Raw genomic sequence first — 18,237 nt, 5'->3', positions numbered from 1 at the left:
ATCGTTTCTCCCATGCGGAAAGCCTCCTCAAGCTGAGCCAGACGGAACGCCTCATCTGAGCTACAATGATACTCGACAAGACGACGAAGACTTTCCGGAACACTTCCAGTCTTTGCCAAACTTCGGTACCAGCGCCGCTCGATGCACGGAAACATCTGCGGACCCTGGTGCAATGTATGCTGCAGGCTCTGAAGCGAGAACGCCATCCCAGCTCTCTAGTCAGCGATGGCTTCATTCTGCAGCTCAAACGCAGTGGTGAAAGCGCTGCGCTCGATCTCCATCGATTCTCGCTCCTGCTCCACAAGCTCGTGCGCCTCGCGTTCCATCGCTTTCATCTTCTCATCATGAAAGTCAGCGAAGAGGGCGACTCCCCGACGGACTTTGTTGACAACCTCTCGACGCTCCGGCTCTGGAAGTCCCTTACGCAAGGGCTTCAGATCTGCAACGTAGAAGCGAAGGATGTCCGCGCCCATGCCACAGAAGGCCATGTCCTTCCGTCGGCTGGATACCTCAACAGTATACTCCCATTCGGAGATATCTTCGTCGATGAACTCGGAAAGTTTGTTAAACCACATCGGGTCGTGACTCAAGCACCAGGTATGAACGGTGTGCTTCATCTCGGGAGGAAGAACGCGAAGGATGGGCTCGGCCAGCCACTTCGATACCGCTGGCTTCAAGAGTTTGTCAACGAATTTTGACTTGCCCATCTTGTTGATGTTCTCGCTGGTATGTTCGAGTGCTTCTTCTCTGGTGATTGTCTTGGAGACCAGAGTTGGGGCTGGGTCAAAGCTGTCGACTGAGGAGACGGACTCTGTGTCCTTCTGTTCGAAAGAGGGCTCAGACATCTTTTTCCGGGTTGTTCCTCGCAGGGAGTTAGGTCGAACGTTAGAGATACTCTTTGTCTTGTGACGAGCAACTTCGGCCCGTACGGAGGCAAAGAAATGCAAGACAGACTTCAAGGTTCTTGCTCCCTACTGGTTCTTCACCGAAACACTCCCGAAGACGTCAGTCAAGCTTCTGAGTCAGTTCGCAACATAGACTCGCCAACAAGCCCAATGTGGTGATTATAAGCTCTTAGCTACAAGTCGTTAACAACAAACACAACGCTTTCCCTTGAGCCTTCACTGCACGAAAGCAAGATACAGCAATAGCAAGACTTGGCAAAAGATATGTTGAGCAAAAGAGCACATAAAAATGTCAAAATGATTCAAAGTTGGGCTCCCGCGCAACAAGACGTAAGCCAAAAGTAAAGATTAGGGATTCAGAGTCCGTCAAGATGAGTGAGTGGATCAGAGGAAGAAGAGATGAGTGGGGTCTCAAGTAACAGTCTCCAAGGGTCTACCAATCCTGCCATTACATCGATCAAGGTCCCTTGCCCCTGTGTTGTTTGGTCCGGGGCAGATCCACTACCTATTGTTACACAAGTGAGATTGAGCGATATCGGACTACTTCTGCCTATTTGCAAGGACCACCTCGTGTTCGGTTCTATAGAAGTTATTGTCGTTGCGATGCCGAGGAATACGTGTTGGAAATTGACATAACTTTCTCCTTATGTTGTTTTCTAAACAAACGGATATTGACGTGCAAGCTTTGATTTTCAGAAAGACCCTGCCCCTCCTACGTCTCTCTATCCACTTCCATTCTGACTCAGAGCAACTGAAGAAGACGCAGAAACCCCAGTCACGGCACTAACTCAAGACCTTGGGCATGATCCTGAAGCCACGAGAGAATTTCTCAAACAACAGACTGACGAGATGAAACGGCCAGTAACTTGAGAACTCCTTGGCGATGCATCAATCATCCAATCATAGGCCGGTTCCGTGGTCTAGTTGGTTATGGCATCTCGTTAACACCGAGAAGGTCCCCGGTTCGATCCCGGGCGGAACCACTCTTTTGCTCTGTTCTCGATTGAGAAGTATTTCTTTTTGTATTCTCTTTGATCAAGATGTTTTGCAACAGTGCGAGTTGTAAAGAGACTTTGATCTGGTTGTAAAAATGATCTCAGCTAATTGATTTATTTTGCAAGCTTCAGTAAGCAAGATATCTTCTGATTTCTTAGATGTTAAGAGTAGCAATTAATCTCAGGCTGACTAAGTCTTGCCTAAAGTTTCTTTAATCGTTTATTATTCAGGTGAGGTATTAACATTTCTTGACTCCGGGGTTGGGATACTGGAGCTTGGACGTCAACCATTTAACGTTGAAGATGAGGTTGAGGGCCACGGCAGAAAACTAGCGAGAGTGCAGAATAATGAGATAAAGATTTAAACTATCTTCTCGGAAGAATTCGGATTTAGTACGTCAAGATCTAACGCTACTATAGACGATACACGACGGATGGGTCAGGCTTCAGAAATGTCTGAAGCATGAATAGTCAGAGGATAGTCACAGAAAACAGAAAGCAAAGCGATTGAAGTTGTTGAAGTGATCTTTAAGTATATATATCGTCTATAAAATGCTGAAATGCTCATAAATCATTGTATCCCCCCTCTTTCATTAAACCCTCATTAAAGTCCCATCTCTTTCATTTGTTTTAAATCATTAACACATCTTAGTTAGTTTATCTGCTGGATGCTCTTCCAGCTTCCGCTGTGGTCTCCGTAAATATACTCGCGTACGCTCGATGTTGTAGGAGCGTCACCGCCAGCATAGTCGACAATGGAAATGCTCTTGTAGTAAGCGTTGAAAGGACCCTGAGAGTAGTCGGCAAGACCACCGGCCCAGATGATGGTACCAGGAGCAGCATTGGGAGAACCAGCAGTCCATGTTCCGAGCTTGATCTGCATGGGGGTCTGGGGGTAACCGTTGGGGCCAGTGGCATCGGTGTAGGGGAGGGTTCGGACGACTTGGTCGTCGATCAGCCAGTTGATGGCGGAGGGAGTCCACTCTATGGAGTAGAGATGGAACTGGCCTGTTGGGTTGACGACGGGATGGAATTCACCGCGATCATATGTTGAAACATCTCCCTTGCTGAAATAATTGGACTGAACCTGAGCGTTATCGCCTCCAAGCCATTCCCAGTCAATCTGAAGCTGTTAGTTCGATGCTTTATATAAGTTGCTAGTGAACTTACCTCATCAAGGTTATCAGATTGAAGAACAGCACTAGTGCAGATGCCTACACCCGTAGAGGCCTGCACCTCGACATCCACACGGCCGAAAAAGATGTACTTGCCCGTCGCAATTGTAGGAGCCTGGTTAGGTCCTGAAATTGTAAAGACAGCACCATTTTCGTTATGCTGAAGGGTAGTACCAGCATCCTCTGCGAAAGCGTCACATGCACCCTTTGTAAAGTCACAGTGAACAGTGTCTCTTCCAAAAGCAGGGTCGGCAGGACATGCTATGTTGTGTAAGTCAAGTGTACCGAGTTGTTGGGATAGTGGTGAGACTTACTGGCTGTCATGGGGTTACACTTTGTGAATGTTTGGGCTGAGACAAGAGGTGCCGCGAGGGCGAGGGCTGCGATGGCTTTGGCGAACATTCTTGCTAGTGTCGTGTGACGAGGTACAACAGGAAGATGGCTTGTCAGTAATGTATAATTATACAAAGAAGTGATAGGATGAGGATGGGATGAGATTATTTAATGTTCTCACGCACGTTGATATAGTAGTTAGATTCTCGAGTCAATTGGCAATTGGTGAAGGCTGGTTTAATAGTTTGCTTCTCTTCAGCCAAGAGGGCTCCCAACCTCCCCTGTCAAAAAGCCTCGGTTTATATCGATCAGGCGATGGCTCGTATTGCAGTGCTAGCGTCGACTAAGCAACCAGGGTTGGCTTGCGAGCACGCCAACAGCGGCAGGGATCTCCACATCCCTTGCATCAGATCACCAATAGCACGGACCAAAACCCTGCCAAGAGTGAGTGAGTGAGTGAGTTGCTGTAGGGAACTGCTATGAGACAAGAGGCTTTTCCAGATCCGTTGGATGGTGCAGTAGTTGAGTGGCTTGCGGAGTCTTACCAACCACTGATACGAACTCCCGACCGGCCATTTTTTGGTAGCAAGGGTCTAGATCGTGGTGGGCTGCTTGGCTAGCGCGACATCGTGGGTGAGCGGGCTGTGTGCGATATGCGTCCAGGGACTTTGAACTAAAGCATGCGGATTGTCAGCAGAGGAAGCAATTCCTTGTTGCTGACGTCAGGTCAATCATCAGAAGTCAATTGACTCACTGTAACAATAATTCAACTGTCTCTTCTCTTCTCTGCTCGTGGTATTTTCGTATGATAAAGGTCGGCTAGTCCACTACCGTTCGTATGTCTAGGCTAAACGGCCAACCTCCCCAAATACGAGACGCTATCAAGACAACAAGCGGCTAAGAAAATGGGAGGCTGCAAAACCGCTGAATCCGTAAAAGAAGGTTACGATAGGGATGACTATGACCCGTTCTTCTTCTTTTTTTTTACCCGCCGCTCTAACCGACCTTTCTTCTTCTCCATTCTTCTCTGCATGTAAACCCTTGCACGACCATGACCGAGGCCTACTGTAAGCTGAGAACATGTCAAAGCTCCTGTTCTCCACTGATCGTTATCAGCTCTCCACAGATGAACGACAATCTGCAGGTTTATTGTTTCGGAGACTTGAAGATCTCGCGGATCTTTATTTGAGCTCAACTGATTTGATGTCATTAAATAGGCAATCATTCATCGATCGATCAGTTTATCACTCAATAAAGCTCATGAGAATTTGCCAAGAGAGAGAGTCTCAGTAAGCTTCCGTCGTGGGCTCAGCTGGTCCGTCATGAGGTGCTGTACCCCGCTTGAACCATGCATCTTGATGGAGAACAGGGCCCTTGATGCATGCATCACCACTCGGACCCGGCATCATCGACACAACATAAGGTCTGACCGTATATCGACTTTGTCGTTTCCCCGCTTCCACATGCTGATTCAAGCAGATCTCGTGCTTTAATCAGCATAGACCTTCCTGATGAAGACATCACGACGTATGCATACAACCCCAATTCTTCACTCGCGCTTCAATCATAATCATCCGAGCGTGAGTTGATGCGATGGGACGTTGGATATCACAAGTTCCACCGATACAAGGCTGTAGTGAGGGGAAATGCACGATAATTCTCAGCCTCATGGTCTAGTGATCAATAACTCGGGGTCATCCTGGCATCCGGATACCCGTTCTGCCGTCCTTGAAGCTGTAACCCCGCTTGTTCCCATTCAAGAGACGACCAACAGAGAGTAGCTCGACGGCCAATTCCGCATTCTTTCGCGAACGCAATTGAAGTGAAGCTATCTCAACATCGCAAATAGAAGCATTTTAACGCAAGGCACAGTCGTATTTTAGCAGTAGTTGACATCTAAAAATACCAATTAGAACCACGCTTTCACAAATGCGGACCAACGTTGCAAAAGGTGAGCGCCACAATCGGTGGCTGGTTACCTCAACAATTGGCTGGATCCGGAGGTCCCGAACATTAAACTGACCGCTTGCGTGCCACTCCAACACGAGGCATTTGAATACGATCGCTACACGATCCTCGGGGAGTAAGAAAATCGATATAGGGTGTCAAAATAAACTTAGCAAAGAGCCCCCTAAGCTTAGGCTAAATTTACCTAAATATTTGTATTTCTTAGGGTCAAGGATGGATGTTCACTCTTTGAATAAGCCAATGTGGCTAGAGAATTGATTGTCACTTGGCGATTCTTAATAGCGCCGAATTGTTCATTCAATTTATCTCGGCATTCCTCCACATCGTATAGTTTCATTCCAGCTACCGCACTGAAGAAATGGAACGATCCGCTCCGAAAAGAATTGTTCTAGCTTCGAGAATCATTCCTCCCGACGTCCAATCTCATTACAGCCGCATGACCTCGAGTTGTTCCAGAAGCATTCGGATCATGAAACCAGTAATCATGCACAACTTCAAATCCCGACTTCTCGTAGCATTTCATGGCCGCGACAGAATTAAAGTTGACAAGAAGAACTAGCATCACCTTCTTGCCCTCATTATGTCTGACAACAAAGTCCTTGGCGTACTCGATCAGCTTATTCGCCAAGCCCTTGCGCCTCTGCGATGGATGGACGTAAATCGCGTTGAGCACGTAAGCAGACTCAATTTCATCCGCAATGGGACCAAAATAAGTGCTTCCGGGTTCGAATTCCTGTAGATCTTCCCATGTTTTGGCCGCGGTCTTGGCTTCGAATGGGCCGTACAGAACAAGCGACGCGAGCCATGGTTGGTTCGGAATCAGCGAGATGGCGTCGGTTGTACCGGGGTTTGGGTTGGACACGATGATGATACTGGATGCTGCTGGGTTGCTTAGGCGTGCTTCCCATATATCCTTGGTGAAAGCCGCCTCACGAGCGTAGTTTGAGCTGAATGACTCGGGCGATAGTTGCAGAGAAAGTAAGCGGAATTCTTTGTACTGGCTGACGAGTTTGTCCCATTGATTTGGGTCGGGCAAAGACTTTGGCAGAGTTAAAGCTTTGAGAGACATCTTGAAACTGCTTTGCCTTTTTCATTGACTGTGTCTGGGCCTTAGTCGCTCTAAATATAGGAGTTGAGAGTTGATAGCCGTGGTCTGAATGCATAACTGCTTATGACTCATACGTCACGCAATCCTGCACATCAATCAGGCAGCCATCGTGAATCTTAAGAGAACAACGATATGAAACTTATTCACGCCCCTCGTGATACTCTGAATCAAGTATCCCAAAGCTTGTTCAATAAAGTAATGGTCGGCCAAGCATGATCACGCTCAAGCAACGTAACCAACTCCATAATCGCAGCCTGTTCTCCCGGGTCTTGGAAATACTCGCCACACATGGACAGTCCGACTACAGCAGTCACCATTCCCTCTCGGTACCACTTCTGTGACATAGAAAACCCGCAAACACGTCTTGTTGAGTCTCTCATAAGCTCTTCCAGTGCTTTATGGGCAGCCCTGCCGCCGATGCCGAGTTGGATCTTGGTGTCGTGCACGGCAAGGACTATACGTGCTAGTTCGATGTGTTGAAGGGCTAGCATTTGGCATGGGCTTGTGATCCAGTATTGGGGGAAATATCGACCTTCTGATGGGCTGCGTTCGCGGTAGTAGAGAGGTGCGAAATGAGGTGGTCGTTTCTCGTCCCAGTTTCTCTGGAAGTCTTTGATAGCTTCCCATTGTTGAGACCGCGTGCGGTTATCGATTGGTTGTTCGTCATCATCATCTGGATAGCAGAATTTGAGAACGTGAGCACACCAGATGAGGACTCGGTTAGTCCAGTCGTAGTCATCAGCAGCCAACGTATCATCAAAGATGCCATAGCTTTCCACTGGCAGGATTGGTAGTCGGAATGGACGGCGGTGCATGAGAACGGACCAGATCTCTTAACGAAGTGCAATGAGACAGGCCGAGAATCTGAGGGAAGAGAGAGAAGTTGCATAGACATCTGAGCCGCGGGGAGGTTGAAGAATCAGGTGAAGAAGTCCATCTGCGTCATTCTGGGATGCTTGGAATATGGCGCGAACTGCAATCGAAAAGGTCTCGTTATCGATACCGGTAAAGTGGGCTAGAGCATTGTCAGATTTGAAAAGGAAAAGGACAGATGTCTCGTACTATCAACCTGCTCATGATATCTCAGTATCGTAATGGCAGCCAGAGCATCGTCACTACAAGAGTTGATCGGATCTGCTGATACTCCCATCAGATGTGAGATGCACTTATTGTGATAATGGATAGCTGATTCCATGTTGAGGTCTGGAAGCTGTGTCCCCGCATATTCGAACACTCTGTCAGGGTCTTGGAGTGAGGAGAACCGAGTGAGGAAGCGTGCTGAGGCGGTGCATATGGCGTTGAGAAGCAGAGGGCTATGTACAGCTCGGAGAGGAAGTACTGAGGTGTAATGATGATCTCTGTCAGTAGTGTCAAACTACCCCAAAGGTCAAATTGAATGCCCCCTGATAGATATCTTGCAAGGGTCTTACCGCTCTGGCGAGTTTCTCAACGAAGCAACGAAGGAGGCAAGCTTCCTCTGGGCCCAGTGACTGAGACGAATTGGCACTCAGCAGTGAAGTTGGATTCTGGAGTTCCAGTTCCATCAGTGAAGGAAGTGTATCCGTTTGATAAAGCTGGGGGTTGAACTGCCCAAAGGGTGACTGTCCATCAGCCCCGCTAGGGTTCACATGCTTTCCTGTATCCTCTTCAGGAGAGGAGTGCGGCCATTGCGTTGGGAAAACAGGAAGTGATGACGTTCCATAGTGATTAGTAGCAGAATTCGATTGTCCACTGGGTGATGAAGTAAGTGATAGTTGAGAAAGGTCTTGAGAGGCGCTGAAGCCCTCATGGCTTTGGGATGTCCCGAAAACGCCGGAGGGCGCTTCTGAAACTGCTTCCGTTAGAGATGCTTCGTGCTTGCCGTCTATTTGCGTGTTGCCATTTGATAGAGTTTGCAAAACAGAAGCAGCAAAATCCAAACTCTCTGATTGATATCCATTCTCGGAAGACGGAGATTCAGCGGTGGTCGTACGGGAGTGGCGAGAGGCAGAGTTTGTTTCGTCAACAAAGGAAATTGTATTTGATTTTTCTGTCAAGCTCCGTTACGGAATTGGCAAGCGAATAGATCCATTAGACCGACTTTGATTCGATGTTTCTATCCATGTTTGGTTCGGATCAAACTTAATGGTTTTTTCATTCGTGATGAGCTTTTTGATGCGGAACTTTTTCGCACGAGCGCAACTGATGGAAGTCTTTGCACAATTGGCACAGGGAGTCTCGTTATCGCCTGGAACCGTCAGCCCGAACCTATTTCTTAAGCATGGGCATACATTTCAGATGTTTTTCTGTGAGTGGTGGTCAGCGCGATCAAGGTATCCTTGCAGGCTTTAACGAACCTCGACTTTGATCGCATGGCTTTGTCCGAGTACGAGGCGCCGAACTCATGATGATTCGGAGCTTGAATATGAGTTACAAGAAGAACGAGACGGATTAGGAAGGATTTCGCCGGGTTTGCAAGGAGAGAAGCGTGGAGTTGGCATAAGAATGAAATCTCGGGGAGTAGACCGAGTTGAGGGCAAGGATGACTTTAGCTTACTTTCCCCGCATTCTAGCGTCTTTCATGTCCTAAAGGGGTTGAGTTAGTGGATTGATCCACTGCAGCTTTCCATGCCCAAGAATCACAGCTCTAACATCAATTTTTCGGGTGATTACATTCTCTTGAAAGCAAGTTGAAGTAAATCAATAATTAGATTTCTACAAGTATCACGTCTCAGTGCTGGTGTAAGTCTTTTGGAAGGTCAATACGATACAAGTCAGGAATAATGGTCAATTCATCACGTTCACGTCAAAGTCACATTAAAACAAGACATAAAAAGCCATAGTCACAGGCAATGAAACTTCGATGTGCACCAGAACGTTGACTACCTTCTTGGACTTATGCAGCTAAAGGAATATCACAAGCCCTCAGATACTTTGCTTAACCTCAGCATGCTCAGCACCACGAGCATGGCCGTCCCAAACCTCATGCCGAATACGCTCATAAACAGCCTCTTCATCCGCAAGAGCATGATCTCCAAACAGCTGAGAAATCTGCTCCAGAGACTTGTTCGCTGTTTTGGGGACAAGAAAGAAGGAAAAGATGGAAGCGAGAACGAAGAAGATGCCCAAGAAGAGATAAGTACCCTAGCCGATCTTGATGATCATCTCGGGCACAACAACACCGATGATAAAGTTGGCAAGCCAAACCATGGCAGTCGCGGCTCCAACACCCTTAGCTCGGAGGGAGCTGGGGAACACCTCGGCGGGGAGAGTCCAAGCCAATGGTCCGTATGAGCATGCGTAGCAGAGAACATAGATGTCTGAATTTGTCAGCACGGAGTCTCAAGATCGGGTAATGATACATACAGATGAGAGCAACGCCAAACCAGCCCATTCCGGGATTGGCTTCCCACCTGCCGTCAAACTTGCCAACGACGCCGGACATGATAAGATGAGGGACGGCCATAGCAGCACCACCAAGGATAGCAAGTTTGCGGCGGCCCATCTTGTCGAGGTAGAGGCATGTAGGAATACCGGCGGCCTAGGAGTTGAAAGTCAGTATTACTCAGGGACATGTGCTAGAGACATCGACTCACCAGCTGACAGATATTCACCATTCCAGATAGAATTAGCGCCATGTTGTCATCCTGTCCAAGCGCCTTGAAGAAAGTAGGAGCGTAGTATACTGATATCGTTAGAACCAATCCCAAGAAGTTTCGTAATATGACTTACCGAACGCATTGATTCCAGAAAATTGTTGGAAGAAGGGTATTCCAAGAGCTACTGCAGTACGCTTGAGGCATCTAGATCGGGACAGATCACCCCACTGCTTCAGTTCCAGAATGATACCTTTATCATTGGGATGCTCCTGGGAAAGAATCTCCTGCTGAAATCGAATTTCAGTAAGAACCCCTTTCCATTCGGCTTGGACGCGATCATCGGTTGCGGGGACGCGGCGGAGCTGGGCGAGGGCGTGAAGAGAATCGTCGTCTCGTTGGCGCATGACGAGCCATCTGGGGGAGTATGGGAAGAAGTGAATGCCGAGGCCGACTAGGAGAGCAGGAGGCTATTATTCAAGGTCAGTACTAGTAGTCTAATCGGTGGAAGCTGGACGCACCATCTGCAGAAGGAATGACAGTCGGAAGGACCATTCACTGGCCATATCTTTGGTGCCATAGGTAATCCAGTAGGATATGATTGCTCCTATGACAATACTGCACTGAGTTAGATTGCTGAGGACCCGCCCACGAAAGTTGACTTACGAAAGAGCTTCAAGAACCAGGAGAGAGCCTCGCAGGTTCGGAGGGGAGATCTCAGAGATATACAGAGGTGCACCCATGGCCAGAGTTCCAACGCCGATTCCACCAATAGCCCTTCCAGCCACGAGTGTGCCATAGTTATGAGAAGCAGTCTGAATGACAGCACCAATGGTAAAGAAGACAGTAGCAACAGTCATAGCCCACTTTCGAGAGATTCGGTCTGCGAGGTATGGAAGAAAGAGACAGCCAACAAAGGCACCAAGTTCGAGCATGCCAGTCATGAAACCAACATTGAAGCCATATCGAGGATGGTCAGGGGCTGTTTCAGGGAATTGGTCGTGGAATTGCTTCATGGTAAGGATGATACTGATCACGCCCTGATCTGGTAACTGTTAGCTTGGAGATGAGGTTGCGACTGTAGACTTACCATAGCCGAAAGAGAATCCTCCGAGTGAAGCCAGAGTAGCAGCTCCCAGAACATACAGAGATCGAATGATACCACTCAAGCCATTGCTATCATATTCAATGGCAGTCTCGGCTTGGGGTGTTGGATCTGTCTCCTCGACATGACTGGGCGAGTTGCTGAGAGATTCTTTGGATATGATGAATTGGAAGTCGTAGAAGCCAATTGATAGAAGAAATGTGTAGAGCTGATTAATTCTAATGTCTTCAAAGTTGAAGGGATCATGAGTCTTTATACTTGGTCAAAGATAACAAAACCCATGAAGTTGACCTCATCCTAGCATCACCCCACAGAATTTAGTCTGGGGAAGACCCTAGCTCCCGGGAAACGCTTTGGAGTTAGCCCATTCACGGCCTTGGTGGCTTTCTTGGAGAAACAGCCTTCGTGGTAAGTCAGGTCTTGTTGGGGTAAGTTTTCGGCGAAACATTTCCATTTTGGAACGACCCACGGCGAATCGTTCCCCGGACTAAATTCTGCCATCTTGGACTGAATAACCAATTGGAAAGCTGGGAATTGATATGGATCCGTAAAAGATCATCCCTCACGGAGGTGTTTCGGTATACTGCTCTTTTTCGGCAAGAGAGTTTTCAGTGCACGCTCCACGATGGCATCCTGGATGAATCGCCATATCCTTTCCAAGTCTCCATCATCATATACGGCATTTGTGAAATGGATATATAACCGGCCATCAGACTGGTCCAAAACCGAGATCTTGGACAGAATATACTTCGATGCATTCCTTTCATCATCTCCTCCCGCATAATCTGGAAATTCATCGCTCAGTGGCTCCTCTGCGAGTCTCTTGGCAAATCCCTTGGAATTGTTCAAGATGACAATGGTAAATGAATTTCTCAGCCAACGTGAATCGACGGTCAATTCATACTGAAGCAAGGCTTCGCGGGAAAAGGTGCTTAGATCGAAAACATATATTACTGCTGACACTGCCTCGAGTTGAGGAAATAGTTTTGTCCGGTTCACTGTTGCATTACCTGGATCTGTCAATCGCATGGTGAGCTGGCCCATGTTGAAGATTGCCTCCACACAGCCAGGCAATGGTGTTGGACAATTTATCGCATCCGAGTCTGTCGGTATATAGTTATCTTGCATGATCCTATCGATTTGATTTAAAAAGCTAGGAGAAAGGCGTCAGTACTGCAAGGTAAGGTCGGAGTTATCAAAATAACATACTAGTCGGCATTCTCAGGAAGCACGAAGGTTTCGTCCGTCATCAAAGCCTTAGCCGCCGAATGGCTCATTATAGTATGAAATATTTCGACGACCCACGGCTCAAACCCATTGTTGAGATCCAAATATTTGTCGCATATCAACACGTCTTCCAGACACGCCCGGATGGTACCCCCTCTAGTGGTCTTATCGGCCAATAGTCTCTTTGCCAAATACTGAATACCTTCTAAAACTATGCCGAGGATTATGGGACGGAACATACGTAGTTGCTCAGTTGTGTAACATTGTGGTTGGTAGTCCGATAACCTCATCTCTTCAAAGACTCGCTTCCTCGATTTTGAACCAAGGATGACTACCTTGACTTCTCGATTAGTCGATTTGGAATCATCTTTCAAGTTCTGATCAATACGTTGGGAATTCTTGGTTTGAAGCTTCAACCTGCTTCTGGCTCGGCCTCTCTTCAGAGGTTGCATATATATGTCCACGGCTGTTTCTGTCAAAGAATTCATTTGTTCTCCCAGGCTTGCCGATGACCGAATCACTTCTTCTGATGTAGTAGTTTCTGCGTGCACAAGAGTAGTCTGCTGCTCGTCGGTAGATGCACTCGAGAAGGTAGCATCATTATTTGAGATTTGTTGATTGTCTTGCTGAGTGGTATCTTTCGAGCGGTGACTGTTGCTCCGCCGTGCCGTTGCGAGCTTCCGAATCCATTTGTCGTAAACTTTAGTGATAAAAAGCTCCCGGTCGAACGCAAACTGAACCGGCCATCGCGAAGAGCTTACGGATGTAGCTGTAATTATGGAGTCAGAGTCTCGATGAACAATGAGAGACGCAGTGTCTCGGTCCATGTCCTCCAAAGCCTGTATAATTTTAGGCTGCTGCAAGATTCTAGTTTGCTCTTCCAAGGCATTTCTGTGGTAATGTAAGTAAGTTAAAGAATACTGTAAAACTGACAAACTCACGAGTTGCAAGCACTTAGCAGAAGTGTTAAGGTATGTGTCTGTTGATCAACCATCCGCTGAATTTGCTCCATGTCTTTCGTCTTGAACAGAAAGGAAAGCCTAGAACCAAGCTCTAGACCACCAGCTGCAGTCTTCTGAAACTGTGACACTTCACTATCAATTTTGCCAATGAGAAGCCGGCAGCACGTAACGCAGCTGTCCACTTGCATCACCAATTGATGCGACTGTTCGCTTGATCTGGACTCTGTCCATTTCTGTATTTCAAAAAGTGCAAGTTTGAGGAGATTAAGCTGGTTTTCGAAGGCGAACACAGCGAGGTCGGCGACTTTCCAGGCTTGTCGCATGTCACATACCGTTGAGATCGTTTTGGTGAGGACATCGATAATATTTGCAATCGCTCCCGCTGTCCCAATAATTGATAGGGGATCTGCCATGCTGACGTTACGATTGATTTATGGGCAAAGTTGCCGTGGATGTTGATAAGTAAGGAATGAGTGGGAAGTGGGCGTTTGCTGAAGCCCCTGAAATAATCTGACGTGGCGGTTCGCAAATCTGCCTCGCGAGGCTGTGCAGGATTGGAATTTCGCCAAGCCAATTGACAAGGCTGAGAGCCATTATCTTCATGCAATTGTAATTTCTAAAATAAAGTGAATTTATTATTATTTAAATTTATCTTACTACATTCCGCACTACGTGAGCTTAGCTTTCATGTGCAACTGAGTTCTCTATACTGATTGAAGCTCTCAGCCTCAACTGCAAATAACTTAGGTATTCATTGAATCAGTGCCCTAGTTATCGTATAGGGCAATGCTTTCTACTCCCCTTCACCTTATAGTTACCTCAAGAAACCAAATATTGCTAACTTATTTATTTATCTCTATTACATTACTAAGGCAACACTTGATTATCGACACAGGCATTTGACAAGTCCTAGGCCTTGGCACTTCTAGTAGAGACAAAAATGTCTCCTCACTGAAGGGTCTGCCGGTAACTCGACTTATCGAAGCTGTTCGTACAGTTCGACAAGAAACTCATCGGGCCAATTTTACCTCTTAAATGTCTGCATTGCATAGTTCCCCAGAGCCAGTGGGTGATAAGAATGAAGAAAGGTTGAAAGAGTCTCTCTCCGCCATTGACCGATGATGATAGCAGTCTTTGGGACATCCGGGTGGAAGACTCGGATCGGAGAGGATGAATACCAGGGACTGGCCTTGTAATCGGTTTCCAAGCTAACCTTTGTTAGATCGTCAGTGGACACATTTGAGACGCTAAGTACCTTACCTATGGTTGCGTTTTGCCGTTAAAGCTGTGGTCCCGGGTGAGACAAGGCTCTTGATTGACTCGAGCGTTTATGAAACATCACCAGGCTTTACTAGGCCGTCATCGCTCGTAGGATCGATCTGCGTAGGGCATCCCTGAGAGGTAATTGAAACTGCAGTAGAAGTTAAAAGACCTTATTATGTACAATGATATAATATTGGTGACTTCGAAGAGCTGGTTGATATCAGGCCATGTCGTCATTTTTCACACTCAACGATTGTAGTTGGGCAAAATTGTACTGAGGAGCTTGGCTTCAAACCTTTGAGGACACATGTTGAGTAGTAACTATGTCAATTATCTACTATTTCTTTCATTGTCTGTTCCCCGGCCATTCTGTTAGCCTTGTCGCCCGCAAGAACCGGGAATGAGGAGTGACCGAGGGGATGTACCAGGCCTATGTAACTCAAATCAGCACTGGATTCATGTCCTCTTCAGGAAGGGAGAAGTATGATAGAGGCATTGACTTTGCCGGGATCAAGGAAGCCACTCTAGGCAGCAGAATAGAGAAACTCGCCCACTTTGTGATTCATCAAAGAAAAAGATTTTAATTGTCTTTGGCGTATACTATCGCACTAAATACCCCAGATCATGTAACAATTCTGGGGAAGCTGCGGCATCGAGTTCGAACAGTATACTAGGCTATCCATGCGGCATTTATCCAGAACACTGCGTCTAAGCTTTAATCAAGGCAGAAGACAGAACCCTTTCAATCCCACGAGGCAAGCATGGGTCAAGGAACGTGTTCTACTGCGGTGATCATGCCGATCTATACTCACGCTGTCGGTTCCACCGTGCCTTGTGTAAACAGTAAGGCCTTATGTTCTTGCTACGAGACCTGGCAAATGGCATATAAGCCATGGGAATGCCTCGGTGAGGAGAGAATCTTTTTATCATCAGTAACAGCTCTACTCTTCGACATCAAGATACGATCTCTTACCTCTATTGTCTTATTCCTCTCTACAGCTCTGGCGGCTGATATTCAGGTGACCTGGCGCCTCGAGAAGCATACCAAGGCATCTTCCGTGAGCGCAATGGGCTCTGATGGTAAGGTCATTGCAGAGACCTGTGGCAGTATCACCCATGCTAAGTATCGATTGAAGTCGATCGTCGGGTCTTGCATTGCCTGTGCAGATGAGATATGACCGCTATATGACTGCGACTGATTGAGATGAAGTTCGTCATGGTTTTGGGATGGGTTTTGCATCTTCTTCCCGTGACTGATGTAGTGCAGTATGTAACAGTTCTCGTCCATGTCCGCTACGAGTTCACTGAGCGCCGAACCCAGGCTTGCTTCAGGATCAGGATCGCCGTCCTTAATCATGAACGAGACAGCATCATAGCCATACGTCTTGATGAAGACATCTCGAATACGGTCACTTGTACTCTCAACTCCGAGGTGTTGTCTCTCTCTTTAAAAATGGACACAGAGAGCTCGGGCTTTCTTGTAGGGTCTTTTCGGAAAGTTAAACACGGCGTTGCTGAGACAGGCTTGCTTTAATGCGGTTTCAAACTGATCGAGGCTCATATGCTGTGGACGCCACCTATCGGGCAAGTTTGAAGTAGCCATGGCGATCTACCTTTGATAGACAGGCAATGACTAGAAGTAGTAAGTAGGTAGAGAAAGCTAGGAAGGAGTCTCTTTATGTATAAAAATTTAGGAATGTAAAATGTGGGCAAAGAAAGTATGCTTATCTCAGAGCTTACTTATGAAACTTAAATATTTTTCAGCTTCATGGGTTGGCTGTGTCGTCAAGAAGGTTTGTTGTTAATGCCAGCCGTATGGATTTAGCTGTAAGGATCAAGTTGTCATCCCCCCCTCCCGTACGACTTGAGTAAGCCCCAAGAAAACATCAACTGTTCCAATGCTGCATCCTGCTCCGTCGGTCAATCTGATTCAACATCCTACACTATCGGTTGGACTGCCAATTCCGCTGGTCCTAGCTGGATCTCAGGGGGCTTCAGCGTCAGTAAAAGCTGGATGACTGGAAAACAGTTTTTGCGTCTTTGTTCCATCTTCGGCAGTCGCCCGTATGGACCGGGACTTGTTGGCCGGCTGGGATATGAAGGGGATGCAATAAAACCTAGGACCTCTCTCCTATGTAATAAAAAGCCTTAAATAGCCTTAGGTAAACTTAGGTAAACTTAGGTAAACTGAGTATAATTTAGTATAGACTTAGAAGATCTTAGACCAAGTGTTTTAGCATCTCAATTTAACATCAGAAGTCTTCTTGCACCCTGGGAGATGTTTCGATACCCCGAAGATGACCATGAATAGTTTGTGACGGCTGGCCGCGACGTTAAGTCTCTGGGGTTGGGCAGTAAAGCATTCACCAGTGCTTTTATCCACCGCAAGACACAGGACTACCATATCGTTTTCTCGGCCCTGATTCCGAATCGATGGCTGTAGCCTGGACATCCTTGAGGAGAGTACTGGAGGCCAATTCAGCACGAATATGCCACAGGTTGGAACGGTATGGTGTGATGACGACAATACGATCGGCGGGGAACTTAACCGCCTTGGCAAAATCTTCCAGCCACACCATCATGCATGCGATTGCACGTGGGTTGTGTTTTGACTTTGTAGTGTCATCAACACGACAAGGGCAGTCCTTACAGTTCACAAAAACAGGAGACATTGTGTCCGGGGGCAGCTGCAGTCCATTGTGGTCATTGAGAAACTCCCGGATAGCGCTGGCGAAGAGATAGTTCTCTAGCGCAGCCAGCGGACCGTAGGAGAACCGAGCTTCCAGATGGCTGTAGGTCAGACGAAGTGACAGATCGAACATGCCCTGTGCCATTCGATGCTGCTTATAGAGATGAAAGGCCGGGAATCTGGCTCTCAGGCCCCAGTTATAATTTGTAGAGGGTACTTTTGATGCGGTGCCTTGAAGATAGCCAAGAAAGCTTGGCATCCTGCCCGAAGCGGTTCACCGCGGTACCATCAGGATATGTGTCTCCCATGGTTAGAAGTGTCGGCGGGAGTTGCTTCTCGTCTCCAACGACGAAGGTGGGTCGCATGGAGTTGCCATACACGATGAGTCCGTCTGTCTGATGCATGGCCGCTGCCTCATCGAACAAGGCCGCCTTGGCATACCAAGAGTACGATGTGCGTGATGTGAGCATCAGCTGTCAGGTCTATCAACTCAAAATAACACCCTTATAAACTCAGTCCAGGCTGTAAACCAGGGCATACCAAGCATGGAACCTGTTGTATGGCTGCGAACCTGCCATAGCCGGTGTCACTGTCACAAAGTTTGTGCATCGGACAACATCACGCATCAGGCGACTTATATCATTGCCTAACGCGAGCTTCTTTCCCTGAGCTTTCTGACGCTCTTCGTACTCAGTGAAAGTCATGGTCTTGCAGGCGATTTGGACAAGATCGGTGAACCCCTTAAACGTCTTCTTTATCGTGAGCCTGACCTCGGAATCGGAACAGTCTGAACTATCGTCATCCGTAGGGAATGAGGGACCAGCATCAGCGAGGCGTTGAAGCTTCACATATTGCTTGCCCAAATCTTCATTCTCTCGATCAACATCTAGCCTTTCCACGCCCTCTAGTTCAAAGCCAATGGCACGAGCTGT

General features: G+C 47.3%; 5 protein-coding genes across 5 annotated transcripts; all 5 read right to left on the bottom strand.

The window, feature by feature from the left end:
* Positions 1-215: 215 nt before the first annotated feature.
* On the bottom strand, positions 216-845 carry FSUBG_2251 (uncharacterized protein; the record flags this gene model as incomplete). The annotated part of the gene is made up of 1 exon (XM_036680004.1): positions 216-845. The coding sequence occupies one exon, from the start codon at positions 843-845 to the stop codon at positions 216-218; it is 630 nt and encodes a 209-aa protein (XP_036542171.1).
* Positions 846-2,552: 1,707 nt separating this feature from the next.
* On the bottom strand, positions 2,553-3,477 carry FSUBG_2250 (rAsp f 9 allergen; the record flags this gene model as incomplete). Its single annotated transcript, XM_036680003.1, has 3 exons — positions 2,553-3,023; positions 3,071-3,336; positions 3,390-3,477. The coding sequence occupies 3 exons, from the start codon at positions 3,475-3,477 to the stop codon at positions 2,553-2,555; spliced, it is 825 nt and encodes a 274-aa protein (XP_036542170.1).
* Positions 3,478-5,764: 2,287 nt separating this feature from the next.
* On the bottom strand, positions 5,765-6,445 carry FSUBG_2249 (gnat family protein; the record flags this gene model as incomplete). Its single annotated transcript, XM_036680001.1, has 1 exon — positions 5,765-6,445. The coding sequence occupies one exon, from the start codon at positions 6,443-6,445 to the stop codon at positions 5,765-5,767; it is 681 nt and encodes a 226-aa protein (XP_036542169.1).
* A 206-nt stretch (positions 6,446-6,651) lies between these two features.
* Positions 6,652-8,869, bottom strand: FSUBG_2248 (major facilitator superfamily transporter; the record flags this gene model as incomplete). The annotated part of the gene is made up of 6 exons (XM_036680000.1): positions 6,652-7,262; positions 7,338-7,499; positions 7,547-7,859; positions 7,915-8,348; positions 8,755-8,769; positions 8,821-8,869. 6 exons carry the CDS (start codon positions 8,867-8,869, stop codon positions 6,652-6,654), a joined length of 1,584 nt encoding a protein of 527 aa, XP_036542168.1.
* Positions 8,870-9,607: 738 nt separating this feature from the next.
* Positions 9,608-13,766, bottom strand: FSUBG_2247 (GNA-3 g alpha subunit GNA-3; the record flags this gene model as incomplete). Its single annotated transcript, XM_036679999.1, has 11 exons — positions 9,608-9,783; positions 9,830-10,004; positions 10,060-10,148; positions 10,196-10,529; positions 10,581-10,677; positions 10,726-11,104; positions 11,150-11,414; positions 11,498-11,691; positions 11,731-12,317; positions 12,374-13,282; positions 13,333-13,766. The coding sequence occupies 11 exons, from the start codon at positions 13,764-13,766 to the stop codon at positions 9,608-9,610; spliced, it is 3,639 nt and encodes a 1,212-aa protein (XP_036542167.1).
* Positions 13,767-18,237: the final 4,471 nt, after the last annotated feature.

The sequence above is a fragment of the Fusarium subglutinans genome (assembly GCF_013396075.1).
Source record: "Fusarium subglutinans strain NRRL 66333 chromosome Unknown NRRL66333_c0000019, whole genome shotgun sequence".
Lineage (NCBI taxonomy): Eukaryota > Fungi > Ascomycota > Sordariomycetes > Hypocreales > Nectriaceae > Fusarium > Fusarium subglutinans.
This window is presented reverse-complemented; position numbering and strand designations above follow the sequence as displayed.